At 35.6% G+C, this 13511-nt stretch overlaps 1 protein-coding gene across 1 annotated transcript in view; it reads right to left on the reverse strand.

The window, feature by feature from the left end:
- Positions 1–2698: 2698 nt before the first annotated feature.
- The window catches only part of LOC142345404 (CTD nuclear envelope phosphatase 1A-like), a 31114-nt gene continuing 20301 nt past the window's right edge, over positions 2699–13511 (reverse strand). The window contains exons 5-7 of the mRNA XM_075397451.1: positions 11004–11134; positions 10723–10853; positions 2699–3055 (exon numbers count right to left, since the gene is read on the reverse strand). Of these exons, the coding sequence (XP_075253566.1) occupies positions 3050–3055; positions 10723–10853; positions 11004–11134 (268 nt within the window). The 3' untranslated portion in view covers positions 2699–3049. The remainder of the gene's footprint in view (positions 3056–10722; positions 10854–11003; positions 11135–13511) is intronic.

A 13511-nucleotide genomic window follows, 5' to 3' on the forward strand; every position in this document is an offset into this window, starting at 1 on the left:
CAACAACATCAACAACATCGACAACAGCATCAGCCCCATCAACATCAAGGAACCTCAGTTGGACAGAAAAGCAACTCTCATCAAGCACCTCCGCAGCCTTTTCACAGTTCCATAGATGACGGACTTCCCAAGGGAAAAGATTTTCCGTTGAAATAAGTAAGGCTGGAACACCAACGGATGAGAGAAATGCGTCCATTAGACAATAATCCAAAATTCGTTAAATCGTTGGATTATTCCCTCACTATGGATTATAACCAATGGTGTCTGTCAGAGGAAACAGTGATTAAGAATAAAGTTACCAGCCAGACGATCACTGTTCCCACCGACACCCTACCGGTGATCCCTGATTTTTCATTGGTAGCAACAATGAACCTGTGGAGCCTTCGCTCCCGAAATGCCAACGAAAGGTCATATGAAGTCACCCACAAGACGCTAGGCTGCAGGATTCACGTCCCTTTTTCAAACCTCACAGCCTTCCCCGAAAACAACTCAAGCATGGCCGAAACAATTTCCACCACGGTTTTAGTGGTTGAAAACTCCTGATTCCGAAGACGACTCTGGGAATCGGAGAACGCACTTGCAGACCTTCAGAGCCAACTGAGCGCTCTCCAAATTTCCGCAAAAACAAACGACGACGCAAAACCTTGCAAAGGAACTGAAAGAGGTAAAATTTATAAAGAATAACTAACATAGAGTTCTGATTTTGTAAACTTCTTTTCACCTTAATATTTATTTGAAGACTCATTTTCGTCTTTTGCTGTACTTGTAACCAACAAACTCTTTCGCTATTACTTTTGTGTATGTGCCTCAGTAAATCTTCTATTTAAAGGCTACTAATTTTGTCGCACAGTATCATTGCTGTCTATTAATCTTAATAATCTTAACTTTTGTAAACTTCTCCAACGAGCATATATCCTAGTATTTCTACTCTTTAATCACTAACTGGTTCTTAAATCCTATTAGTTTCGTAACTGGTGTATTAATTAACCAGTCTCTTTCTGTATACTAATGTTGTAAACTTTTCAACCGAGCAATTGTCTTTTTCATCAATCAACCTTTTAACTCTTTTGTAAAAAAGTGGTCACTGTTCACTTATTACTCTTAATGTAAACTTTGTACGATAGAGCACAATTTTTCTCTTCTTTAAACCGGGGTGAGCTGTAGTATTGCTAATTGGATAATTGCCGCCGCAATTACCGATACTACAGAGAGTATAATTATTTAACCGTCGACTTTGTGAACACTTTAGACTTAGTCTAAACTGACGGAATATTAAGAGTTATGCTGCGTGAATTGCGTTGAGTGAATGAATACATTATTCATAGCCAAATACTGCTGTGTATTATTTAATACACTATGGAGCAGGCCATACCAGCTGATTCACTGCCGCTATTGATACGCGTTTTAAGTGAAGGATTATGAAGCTATCCAGGCCGCTCTTCAGCAGCAAGTCTGAACCGAATATATGACTAAAGACGAATAATAGTCGGCTCCACGAATGACCAAGGAATTGATTCGGAGCTAGTCATAGGTCTTGTGATTCTTTAGTCGTGTTGACTCAATTATAAACACGCACGAGCCTAGAGCTTGCTGCTGAAGGAAATCAGACCAAACTCAACCAGCGCAAACGTAAGACGCTTGATTTTCCAACAAACATTTCTCTCTCTCTCTCTCTCTCTGTCTCTCTTCCTCTCACTGCTCTTAGAGCGAAACATCTACTCCTCAGCTCAGAGGGAAATACAGCAGCGATTGTAAGTCTGCCAATTTTATAGCAAAATAGAGTTAGAGTAATGTTCACATCCAGCAGTAAGATGGATTCAATTTCTTGATTAAGATTAGATACCCCACCATATTTTCAAGTAAGATTTACCCCCTAATTGTGCTCTATCCTTTCTATCTATTTACTAATTGATCTTTATATCTAATCAATTTTATTTTCTAGCAAATAACACATAGATTTGGAAATCCCTACCACATCAGATTTAAAACGACTAATGTAAAATGAAAAACAAGACTGCAGAGCAAGTCCTGAATTATAATTTAAAGAAAAAAACATCTTAAAGACAACAATATCAGCCTTCTTAAAAGAAGGCCTGTTAGTAAATAAATCATTTACCAAGACGTCCACGAAAAACAACACTACAAAAAGCTAAAACTTATTTCAACTCTTTTAAGAAAAATAGGGCAGTCTTAGGATTCGCAATGTTTCCCATCATGTACACAATGGGAGTTCCCATGGCAGACACCAAATTTGTCGGAAACTATTGACAAAGTAAAAGGAAAACACAAACATTTGCCAAAAACCGATTTTTATTGACTTTGAAAATGAGTGGCATCACAGCCAAAACACGAAAGTAACCAAAATGAAATCATCGAGATTTATCGCACTATCCATCAACAGAAAACAAATTTTAACTTGATTCAAAAATCCCTACCTTAGCAAAAAATTTTGCTTACCCACTGAATTTTTCACATCAATTTTGCGTTCACTCGAAAACAGTTGTATGAACAAAAACCACTCTTTTCTCTCCACTATTCATACTTATTAAACAATCACTCAACTACAAATTTTTCTCACGCGTATCATTTCCTGCTTCAAAATTTACTCAAATAAAACTGATTAAAAAGCCTGCTCGCAAAAAGACAGCGCCCAAATACAATTCAAATTCTCCGAATTGTAACAAAAAGGAGAGCGCCTAAATAATAGAATGAGAGGCTGACGGCGTCTATAAAAAATTAAAATTTGTATTTAATAGCCGACTGCAGCTAATTAAGTGAAGCAAATTGAAGCCATGGACACAGGGAAGTCAGAAAAGAGTTCTTGTTTTTTTTCAAGTATCCAATATCTAAATAGAAAGAACTCTTTTGTAGTGGCGATCCTGAGTTGAGAGGGCATGGGCATGTGTGAGTATGTCAGTGGGTAGGTGACGTTAGTGTGGATGCAGTTATGTGATCGCGGCAGTTGCTCCTACGAGCAAGAGGAAGAATTCTGGAACAGTTATTTTGGCCCAACACTTCGGATTCTACAGTTAGATGGTACGGCACTTTGTTACACCTGTAAACAATCTAGTTCAAAGCGAGTAACTCATAAACGATTATAGCAAATGGTAGATAGCAAAAAAGATATAGATCAAACAATAATGGTGTTAAAATTGTACAGCAATTTACAATAGGCTCAGCTAAGGTATCAGATATAATAGTAACATAGCAGGCAGAGTGATGCCCAATAGAAATGGACTTGCACGTCGATCACATAGAAAATGAATGATTTGAAGTTATCGCTTCCGCTGACAAAACTATAACAAAGCCGGCAGATTGCACAAAAATAGCTGCCGTTGACACGCTAGATTCACATGGGGGGTTGAAACAGAAAACAAAAAACTGAGATCGAAATTGGCAGAATTTTCCCCAAGTTTCAAAAAGTGTTCCATTTTGCTGCACAGTTTCAGTTAGACTCTTAAAAAATAGTTAATTCAGCTTCTAAATTGAAAACTATTACGCTTAATACTGATGTCAGCTAGCAATTGCTCTAATGAACTTTGATAACACAATGAATTATGACTTAATGACCGGGCTTTATCGGTTTATCCCGTTTCTTTTGATTTTGCTCTTTTCACTTTGACCGTATTCACTAGGTTGCGTAATTCAATTGCGTGAAAGAATTTAAAATCCATTCAGTTGAAACAGTGACTTAAGTGAGAAGTCAAGCATGAAAGTCGTGACGTATGTAAAACGAAAAACGTGTCAAAAGGTAAAGCAAATTGAAAAAACAGCAGGACGTACAATTCAAAGAGTTTTCATAGACTAAACAAAAAATTAGACCTAGAACGGACTATGAGTGAATTGGGAAAAATATTTCTAATAATCAGATAAAAAACCGAAAATCAATGTCAAAATGCCGCATGTTAACAAAAAACCACTAGCAAGAAATAGAAACTTCGCTCAAACAAAAAACTAGGCTCAGAAAGAATTATGAATGGATTGGGAAAACCATTCAGAAAAAAAACTGATCCAAAAAATCGAAAAAAAGTAAAAATCAAAGTCAAATTACCACATGTGAACAAAAAAAACCACTAGGGAGAAAGCGAATTTTTGTTCAAACACCGTTTTCTCTCTAATTTAAAATTCGAGCAAAAAATGTCAATCGCAAAAGCACTCGCTTTTTCGCTCCACTTCCTGTTTCGGCGTGACCAAAATCACTACTCCAATTTGACTTCAAAAATGATGAAAATGTGTGAACAGATCCTTAAAAAAAGACAGCGCCCCAATACAATTCAAATTCTTTGAATTGTAAAAAAGGAGAGCGCCTAAATAATAGCCGTTGAGAGGCTGACGGCGGCTATTAATAAACATTGATGTTAAAATTAATGCTCGCCATTGAAATTATACCCTGCAGATTGCCAGAAAATAGCCGCCATTGATTCCCGTTACCCCGATTAAGATTAACAGAACAGAAAATATTAAGATGACTGTTCTACAAAAACATTTTTAAAAAGCGAAGTATTTTGATTTAATTTCGTAGTTAGGCATACTCCTGCTTAATGAGGATGCAGGGGCTAGTATTAATGCGAAATCGCATTTGAAATTCTAAATAAGACTTATAAGAAAGTTAAGTAGCGGCATTTAAAATTGGGCTTTCGGGTTTATCACCTTTTTCTTTTAATTGCGTTTTTTGATACTGATTCTGTCCACTTTAGATTGCTTTGTTGGGCAACTGCTGTTTAAAAACACATTGAACAGAATAAGAGAAGAGTGAAACTAGACTATAGAAGTCAAATTGATTTCGAAGTATTGAAGAAACTACGAACTGACGCACCGAGAAACAAATTTTACTTGACAGAGTAAAAAGAACAGGAGGACAGAAACTGACCTACAATTCAAAGAATTTTTATTGACTAAAGAGAAGAATTTATCATTGCCCCGAGATCAAGACGAGAATTGAACGATTTACGTATCTCCGAGTTAGTTGCGAAATGAATAGAGTTGCATGCCGTATAATAGAGATAGAAACAGATACAGATATAAGGTGGAAAAATTATAGCAAAAATATAACTAAATGTGAAAACACTCAGCGAATGTTTTGAAATCGCTGAATGTAAAAAATCATAAAAACTAATAAAGCTTGTTAATTTTTATTCCACAGAAGCCTTTTTAATAGGGAAAATTATTACACTTGAGTTTCTTGACCTCAAAACTAAGTCAAATTAAAATTAAACTGCAAAAGTGCACAAGTCCTTTTTATTGAGTATGGCAAGTCACATAATCAAAATCTAATCACACACATGAGCTAAAAACCTTAGCTCAAGCGAGAGAGAAATGACGTCACGCGCGCAAATGCCTATAGTGAGAGGAAGAGGTCGTTCAGAAAAATTGACTATTTTAGCTTTGCTGTGTGAACAAAAGTAAAACGAAGAAAAGAGCTTCAGACCATTTAGAAATAATCAGGTAAAACACAGTAAAAATCGATGTCAAATTACCGCATTTGAACAAAAACCACTACCGAGAAAGCTATTTATTGTTCAACCGCCGTTCTCTTACTCAAGTCAACATTTGAGCAAAAAATTCACACCACAAAACTACTCGCTTTTTGCTCCGTTTCCTGATTCAGCGTGACAATAAGCATGAATTCAATTTGGCTTCAAAAATCATGAAAATGTGAGAAGATACATTCAAAAGACAGCGCCCCATATACAATTAAAACTCATTGAATTGTAAAAACATAGCTGGCAGATTGCCAGAAAATACCCGCAATATCTTCGTAGATCTGCAGTCTAACTAAAAAAACAGTAAGCTTTTTATTGAAGGCTGATATGTTCTATTTTGATTAAATATCTGTATAAATTTTTGCTGCCTCTATTAGCATGTCTCAAATAACCTTCATTTAGAGTGACACACACCCATTTGACCTGATCTATTTGAAATAAAGTAAATAAAAGTCAATTTCAAAGTGAGGAAGTCATTTTTGAGAGTGAGGTAAGTCAAGTGTGACCAAAAATTTAATCACGCGAATGGCCAAAAAACTCGCTCCACTAAGAGCAAAAAATTAAGTCACGCACGCACTTCAATTCACATTACATGAACGAATGAACAAAAAGCAGATTTGAAGTGGCTGTGACGTCATATGGTCGTAACAAAAACCTTAATGACGAAATAAAAAGAAACCAAGCGAAGGCCAATAACAGCCCGAGCTATCGCTGTGCGGCTATTAAAAAAGCAAGGAAACACATACACATGCAAACACACGCACGCACGCACAAATCACAACACACACAGGAACGATCACACACCACACAACACAATATACACCACACCACAACACACAAACCACAGTACACAAACCACACCACAACACACTCACCAAAGTCAGATAAATGGGTGAGCATATTAAAAAAAACATAGCACGATAAGTCCTTTACAATTCAAAGAATTGAAATAACTAAGCAACTGACAACTATAATATTAACAGCAAGATCAAACTAAGATTAGAAAACAACGCCATTGACCTAATATGTTCCAAAATGCAGAAAACTAGATTTTTTCAAGGCTTAGTGTGTTAATATCTAACGATTACAACACTTTGAATCTACGAATCCTTAAAATGAGAACATACAACAATAACATTGGGAATCAATGAGAGAAGTCAGAATAGAGGCAAAAACTAAAGAAAACGCGAACAATCGGAATCTCTGTCGGCAGCGTCAAGATAAGAAAATCTTTAAACTACTTGCCAAAGTTAAGAATCTCCAACAATAACCCTAATGCTTTTTAAAAACAAATAGTATAAAAGTCACGGAAGGCAACAGCTACGGACTGCAGCAGTTATTTCACTTAAATTAATCCAGATTATAAGCCAATGAGATCTGTCAATAATGACAATAGGTGATAAGACACCAATAAGTACAAAAATTAAACAACAACCTGAAAATCCACTAAATTTTTTCTGAAAATTAACAGCGTGTCAGTCAAAGCAAAAGCTATGAACTGAAACAATTATTTAAATTAATTTAGGTTCTAATTAATTTAAGTAATTATTTAAATTATTCTTATCAACGTTCAAAATTTTAATAACGTTTCCCGAAAACAGTTAGTGTCAAAATCTGAGTATTAGCTTTGAACTGAAACATGAAATCAATTAAATAAAAATTGTTAACAAGCCATGAGACATGTCTTTTATGCTACTAAACGACAACAAAAACGAAGTAAAACAAATACTCGAATAATAGATACTTAAAAGTAGGTTCAATTAAGCCTCATTAGCAACACATGAAAATGGTCACTAGTAAGACCCAGAGATAACACAACAAAGTTAACAACAAAGTTAATAAAAAACACTTGCAAAACCCTAAAATTCGACAGGATTTTTTGAAAACAATTAGTGTCAAAGACAGAAAGCAGTAGCTTTGATCTGAATCAATGACAACAATGACATTCCAACGACATCAATTGAAACAAAAACTCATTAGCAACCTATGAGTCCTGTCCTCAGTGGTATTAAATGATAACAAAGTAGAGCAAATACTCGCAGCATTCAAAAATTCAATTAAAGTTCTTCTTGAGAACCATTAGTGTCTAGGTTATAAAAACTACTAGCCATCAATTCTAATTATCATTTAGATTTAAATATGTATCATTAGCAACCAATGAGACCTGTCATTAATGATACTAAGTGATAGGACAACCGAAATAAAAAGGGGGCAAAAAAGGAAATTCACCGAAATTTTATGACAATAATTAGTCGCAAATTCAAAATAGCATTAGTTGATGTATTCAAGCAAATACAGATTGCTGCAACAAGAACGCATGTATCATTCAATAGCACTCAAGAGAAGAAAGACTGAACAAGGAAGTCAAATTTCCGCACTTGAAAAAAAATCGCATTCAAAAACCAAAAATTTGTTCGAAAACCGATTTCTCGCACAACTTTCAAGGTACTTCGAAAAAGTCACGACTCAGACCTACTTAAAAAGACCTGCTAAAAAGACAAAAAAGTGTGACCAGATCTGAAAAAACATAGCAGGAAAAGTCCTGAAAAACAATCCGAAGAAATGAAGGAAAAACTTAGAAATATTACCTGACCAGCAGATCAATTGAACAATCTAAAATGTTGAGAAAGTGAAATAATCAAACAGACTGTAAGACAAACATAGCCGGCATATTGCCGGAAAATAGCCGCGATAGACGCTTGTGGCGTTACATGAATTGAAACAACTATAAAAATAAAATAGACAGATCGACCACCAGTCCTTTAATAGACCACTAGACTTTTTGGGTTAGCTTCGGACTGTCATTTTTATGAGACACATAAGCTCTATAAGGAGAAAGCCCTAATAGGGCTTTTCAAAATTAGGATCTTTTCCGTTTGTGCCCCCTCAGCTTAGTGGGCGCATATTATTTGCACCCCCCAGATGCACGTGCAATATTTGGGGGTGGGGGGGGGGGCACAAACGGAAAAGATCCCAAAATTATTATTTGAAATCAAAAACTCAAGACTCTAATATTCAAGAATTAGGGCATATGTTTGGCACTACTTAGATGCACACTATTGATCTTTAATAAGTAAATGTTCATAAAATTTAAAGTTTCATAAGTGAGCTAAGAAGTGATTTTTTGAGTGAGGTAAGTCATGGAAAAAGTCAATTCCAAGAAGTCACGGTAAGACGAAACAAAAATCTGTTAGACGAAGTAAAAAATTTAGGAACGCTATAACAGCCGCCTAGAATTGAGGACACGGATATTAATCATTACTAAAACTCTTGACACTTTTACCCAGAGGGCCAATTTGATCCATTTAAATATACCCACTAACCCACGCACAAAACTTGAAAGAGGTTGAAATTCGTGATAATAAAATCTTCACAACAATTACATTGCTTCCAGTAACCCAATTTAATGCCTAAAATAGTTCTACTGGCTCAAAGATCAATAAACTCGGAGCAAAAATAATTTTCAGAAATTTTAAATTTCAATTTAATCCAAAAAAATGCAAAAAATTTGTTCCGATAAAATATTGGAACATTCAATAGCCTCTAGCAACTATGCCGTAACATACTTAAAAACATAGAGATTCCGTGGCCTATGGGGAGTGAATAAAAAAATACAACATTTTTCAAAAAATTAAAAAATAATGCGGAGTTATCAAAACATTGCTAAAGTTGGTGATTTAAAAATCTTGAAAAACATCCAATTGGCACTAGCAACTATGCATTAAACTACAATCAAAGCCCTCGCCCCTGAGGCTAAAAAATACGAAAATTAAAAACATAACCGACTAACGTCGTGCGAATTGCTCTCATACGACCGGCGAGCGGTTGAATTCGTCAGTAGCTAGGCACGGTTTAGTGAGGCTAGCTTTAGCTTAATTGAAGGGGCTTAAGTGAGCGCAGCGGTAGGGGGGTGGCAACAGCGGGTGGAGTCCGTCTCTAAGAACCGCCCTTCGCACCATAAGTATAACTCTCCAAAACAGATTCTGTGAATTGCATACTTGAAGACTAGTGAGCTGAAAGGCTCTAAGAGCACTTAAAGACCACTGGGCGCAACCTGTTTATCCCGTTTTTGAGGACGAAAAGTCAAATACGTCAGACGAAAAATCGGTCAAGCAAAAAACTTCGTTTGAGAGCAATTAAAAAACTTCAAAAAACTGGAAAAATGCAAAAATTAGTATCGTTTTACGTGTTTATGTTTGCAGTATCAAAACATATAGCTCAAAAAACGGCAATAAGAAGTAATTATATCTTGAAAAAGACCTTTAACAACGTTGAAAAACGTCAATTCCCTACTGATCAAAAAATTCGAAAAATGACAAAACAAATAAGAAAAATTGCACAATTTTGGTTTCAAAAACTCCTCGAAAGGATTTTTAACATTGAATTAAGGCCTTCTCAGCAGCTGCACCACTCTAAGCACTTGACGAAATACTTGGGCTTCAAATGAAACAATAAGCAAGCCGTGGGCTTCAAATGAAACATGCCCACTGGTCTTTACCTGTTAATCCAGATTTGAAAGACCAAAGTCAAACTCAATTCTTGGATTGTAAAAAACCACGAACACCGTAATATAGCTCCACTCAACTTACAGCTTCGCAGCAATGAAAAACACTTAGTTGTTCCAACTAAGTTTTGGAATAATTTTGTAGTTAAGTTAGCGACGAACCAGCAAAAGATTAATTCCAGAACACGCTCATAGTAAAGGGAAATAAAACTATCCCCTTTGGAGTTTGATGAGATTGTTTCAGCAATTTTTAGGTTTCTACATCCGGCCAATTTAAGTGGGCTAGAGAATCATATTTGTTGCCATTTTTGATGGAAACAGTCGCAATTCTGAAAAAAAAGTAGCCAAAACTTTAACCAAAAGTCTGATCAAACAGTTCATTAAAACTCCTCTGTCTTTGAAGCTCAAACTATTAACATTATCGTTACCAATTTTAACATGTCTTTTTCAGCAAAATTGGCGAAAACTTGAGCAAAAAAACGGAAATTATGCACAACTCCGCAATGAGTAAATCACTCCGCCGGAATGTTCCGAACCATCAAAAAACCAACTGAGCATATAGCTGTTTCCCCACTAAGGTGGGTCGGAATAAAAAAGCTGAGTTAAAGTGATCAAATTCTGTCAGATTCGATGTCTCAAATAAATCACTTGGCTCAAAAAACTACCTGGAACAAGTCAAAAAGGTAGCAAACTTAAGGTTATACATCGGCGACCGGATGTATCCGGTTAAATTACCTGAACCATGTTTCTGCCGAGGATGCATCGCACATCGTGTACAAAACGGAGTGCATCCAAGAAGGGTAGCAGATTCAACAGACACGTGTCAGAGGAGTCACCAAACCAGGACTTGATCGGAATTGCATTGGCTACAAAAAAACACAATGCCAACATTTGCAATTGACAAAAATCTGATCAAAACGAAATGCGTAAATATCAAAGCGATGCTTTCATAGTTATGAAGATTCGCAAAGAGTTACGTTAGACAAAGCGTTTATAGGAGATTCATATAGACGCACATTTATAGTTGCGATAGGCGGATGGCGAGTTGTCGAGTAGGATGACACTGCACATGTCCGAGTGGACTATTCGGAGGTCCTTTGAGTACGAGTAACTCCCGTGGTCCAAACTGCAGTGCTGTCGGAAGAACCTGCTCAACATCAAAACCACATTAAAATACTCATAGCAGATGCAGCAGAATTTATTGATGCATAATGTCAGACTAGTAAAATGGAACTTCGTTTTTCTAACAGCCAGTTACACCAATATCTGATTTGCTATCCAAAAAGTGAAATAAATTTAAAATTTCTTTTGAAAACATTTCTTTCAATAGCTGCGGGGCGATGGCGAGCCTATTATTGGTCTCATCGCGGTCTTTTTATGCAATTAAAAAATGAATCGTATGTGCCGCTCTTTTTTACGACTCGAAGTTGAGTCGTAGATCTTATAAAGATCCATTTTTACAATCCAAAGAATTAATTGTATTGGTACTCTTTTTACGATCCGAAGAGGATCTGTTTAGAACGTTGACCTGTTTTCGAACATTGGATTTTTACTGTAGCTTAGTCACTGACACAGTAATTAGGAACTACCGGTAATATTCAAGCTCAAACCGACCATTGAAAGAATTAACTTCTCCAATGAAAACACAGCCGGCAGATTGCCGGAATAGCTGCGAAAGAATAGACTTGCGTGCCGTATAATAAAGATAGAAACAGATACAGATCTAAATTGAAAATCGATGCCGCTCAAAAAGCTAGGTAAAAAACATTCAGCGATAACTTAATAAAGCTTGTTAAAATTCACTCCGCAGAAACCTCTTATTGGGGACCTTTACTGCACATATGAGTTCCTTTGACCTTAAACTAATTCAATTTAAACTTGGAGTTTTAAAGTGCAAAAGTCATTTTATTGAGTGAGTATGTCACGTATGATCAAAATCTAATCACGCAAATGAATTTAAAACCCTTGCTAGAGAGAGAATGAGAAAAGACGTCACGCGCGCAAACGCTGTTAGTGAGAGGGAGAAGTTATTCAGAAAATTTGACTATCAGCTTGGCTGTGAGAACGAATGTAAAACAAAAAAGAAACCAAGAGCACTGCAATATAGCTCCGCTCAGCTTACATATCATATTGCATTGGAGGGAACAAAAACGAGATTATACTCCGTACTTTTACTACGGAGGTTTAAATCCATATTCATAGCGTTTTCATTGAATTGTTTGCATATTTTAAAATAAAATCGATTGTTACTTCTCTGACAAAAGAAAAATCTCGTAACAAAGTTTAAAATCAATTTAAAACCATTTTAATCGATTATAAAACATAGAAATTTTTCAGCTTAACTTTAGCCAATCAGCGTTCAGAAAATTTGCGAACAGCGCAAGTGACTAGAAATTAAAGTGCAAAAATAAAACGTTAAAGATAGCAAAACAGAATTTACAAAACGTTATCAATTTCAGAACAAAAAATTTGAAGGTAATTTATCTTAAACTATTACACAGCAAAATCATGTTATTTAAAAAAGATTATTTTGGAGTCACGACGATTATTCTTTAAAGAGGTCTCTCTTTTGGAAATTCACCAATTTTGCTATTATCATCGTAAGAATATTCCCTTGTCCCTTTCTATCAAATTTAATTTACTCATTCTAACCACCTGCATTTCAATACACTAACTACGGTTCAAAATACGTCCACCTGTAATCGTCAATTAAAGGTAAATGGAACCATTTCGTACTATTTTTCTAATAATTATAAAACATACCCGGCAGATTGCCGGAAAATAGCCGCCGTTGATTCAGATAAGCATGATTGGGATTGAAAGAATAGAAGATATTGAAAAAGATTTTTGTACAAAAACATTTTTTTAAGTCCGATTTATTTTGATGGCATTTCGTAGTTGAACATAACGTACTTCTGTTTCTTAGAGAGAGAGGCTACAGGGGCTACTATCAATACCAATAAGCATTAGAGATGGTAATTAAGACTTATAGGAACGACGTTCAAATAGCGGGCATCTAAAATTGGGCTTTATGGGTTTATACCGTTTCAACTTCTGACTTCAATTTTTTATACTGACTCTGTTCATTTTGAATTGAACATTTTTTTATTCGACGAAGTAAAAAAACAGCAGGACAAGTCCTGACGTACAATTAAAAGAGTTTTCATTGACTAAACAGAAAATTAGACCTAGAATGGACTATGAGTGAATTGAGAAAACCATTTTTAAAAAATCAGATCAAAAATTAAGAAAAAAAATCAATGTCAAATGCCGCATGTGAACAAAAAAAACCACTAGCGAGAAATGAAAGTTTAATTCAAACAAAAAACTAGGCCTAAAATGAGCTGTGAATGGATTGAGAAAACCATTTAGAAAAAAATCCGATCCAAAAAATCGAAAAAACAGTACAAATCAGAGTGAAATTGCCGCATGTGAACAAAAAACCGCTACCGAGAAACCGAATTTTTGTTCAAACACCATTTTCGCACTCTACTTTAAAATTAGAGCGAAAAAAATTCACGCCG

Source organism: Convolutriloba macropyga, chromosome 9 (assembly GCF_964194025.1).
Source record: "Convolutriloba macropyga chromosome 9, txConMacr16.3, whole genome shotgun sequence".
In the NCBI taxonomy this organism is placed as follows: domain Eukaryota; kingdom Metazoa; phylum Xenacoelomorpha; order Acoela; family Convolutidae; genus Convolutriloba; species Convolutriloba macropyga.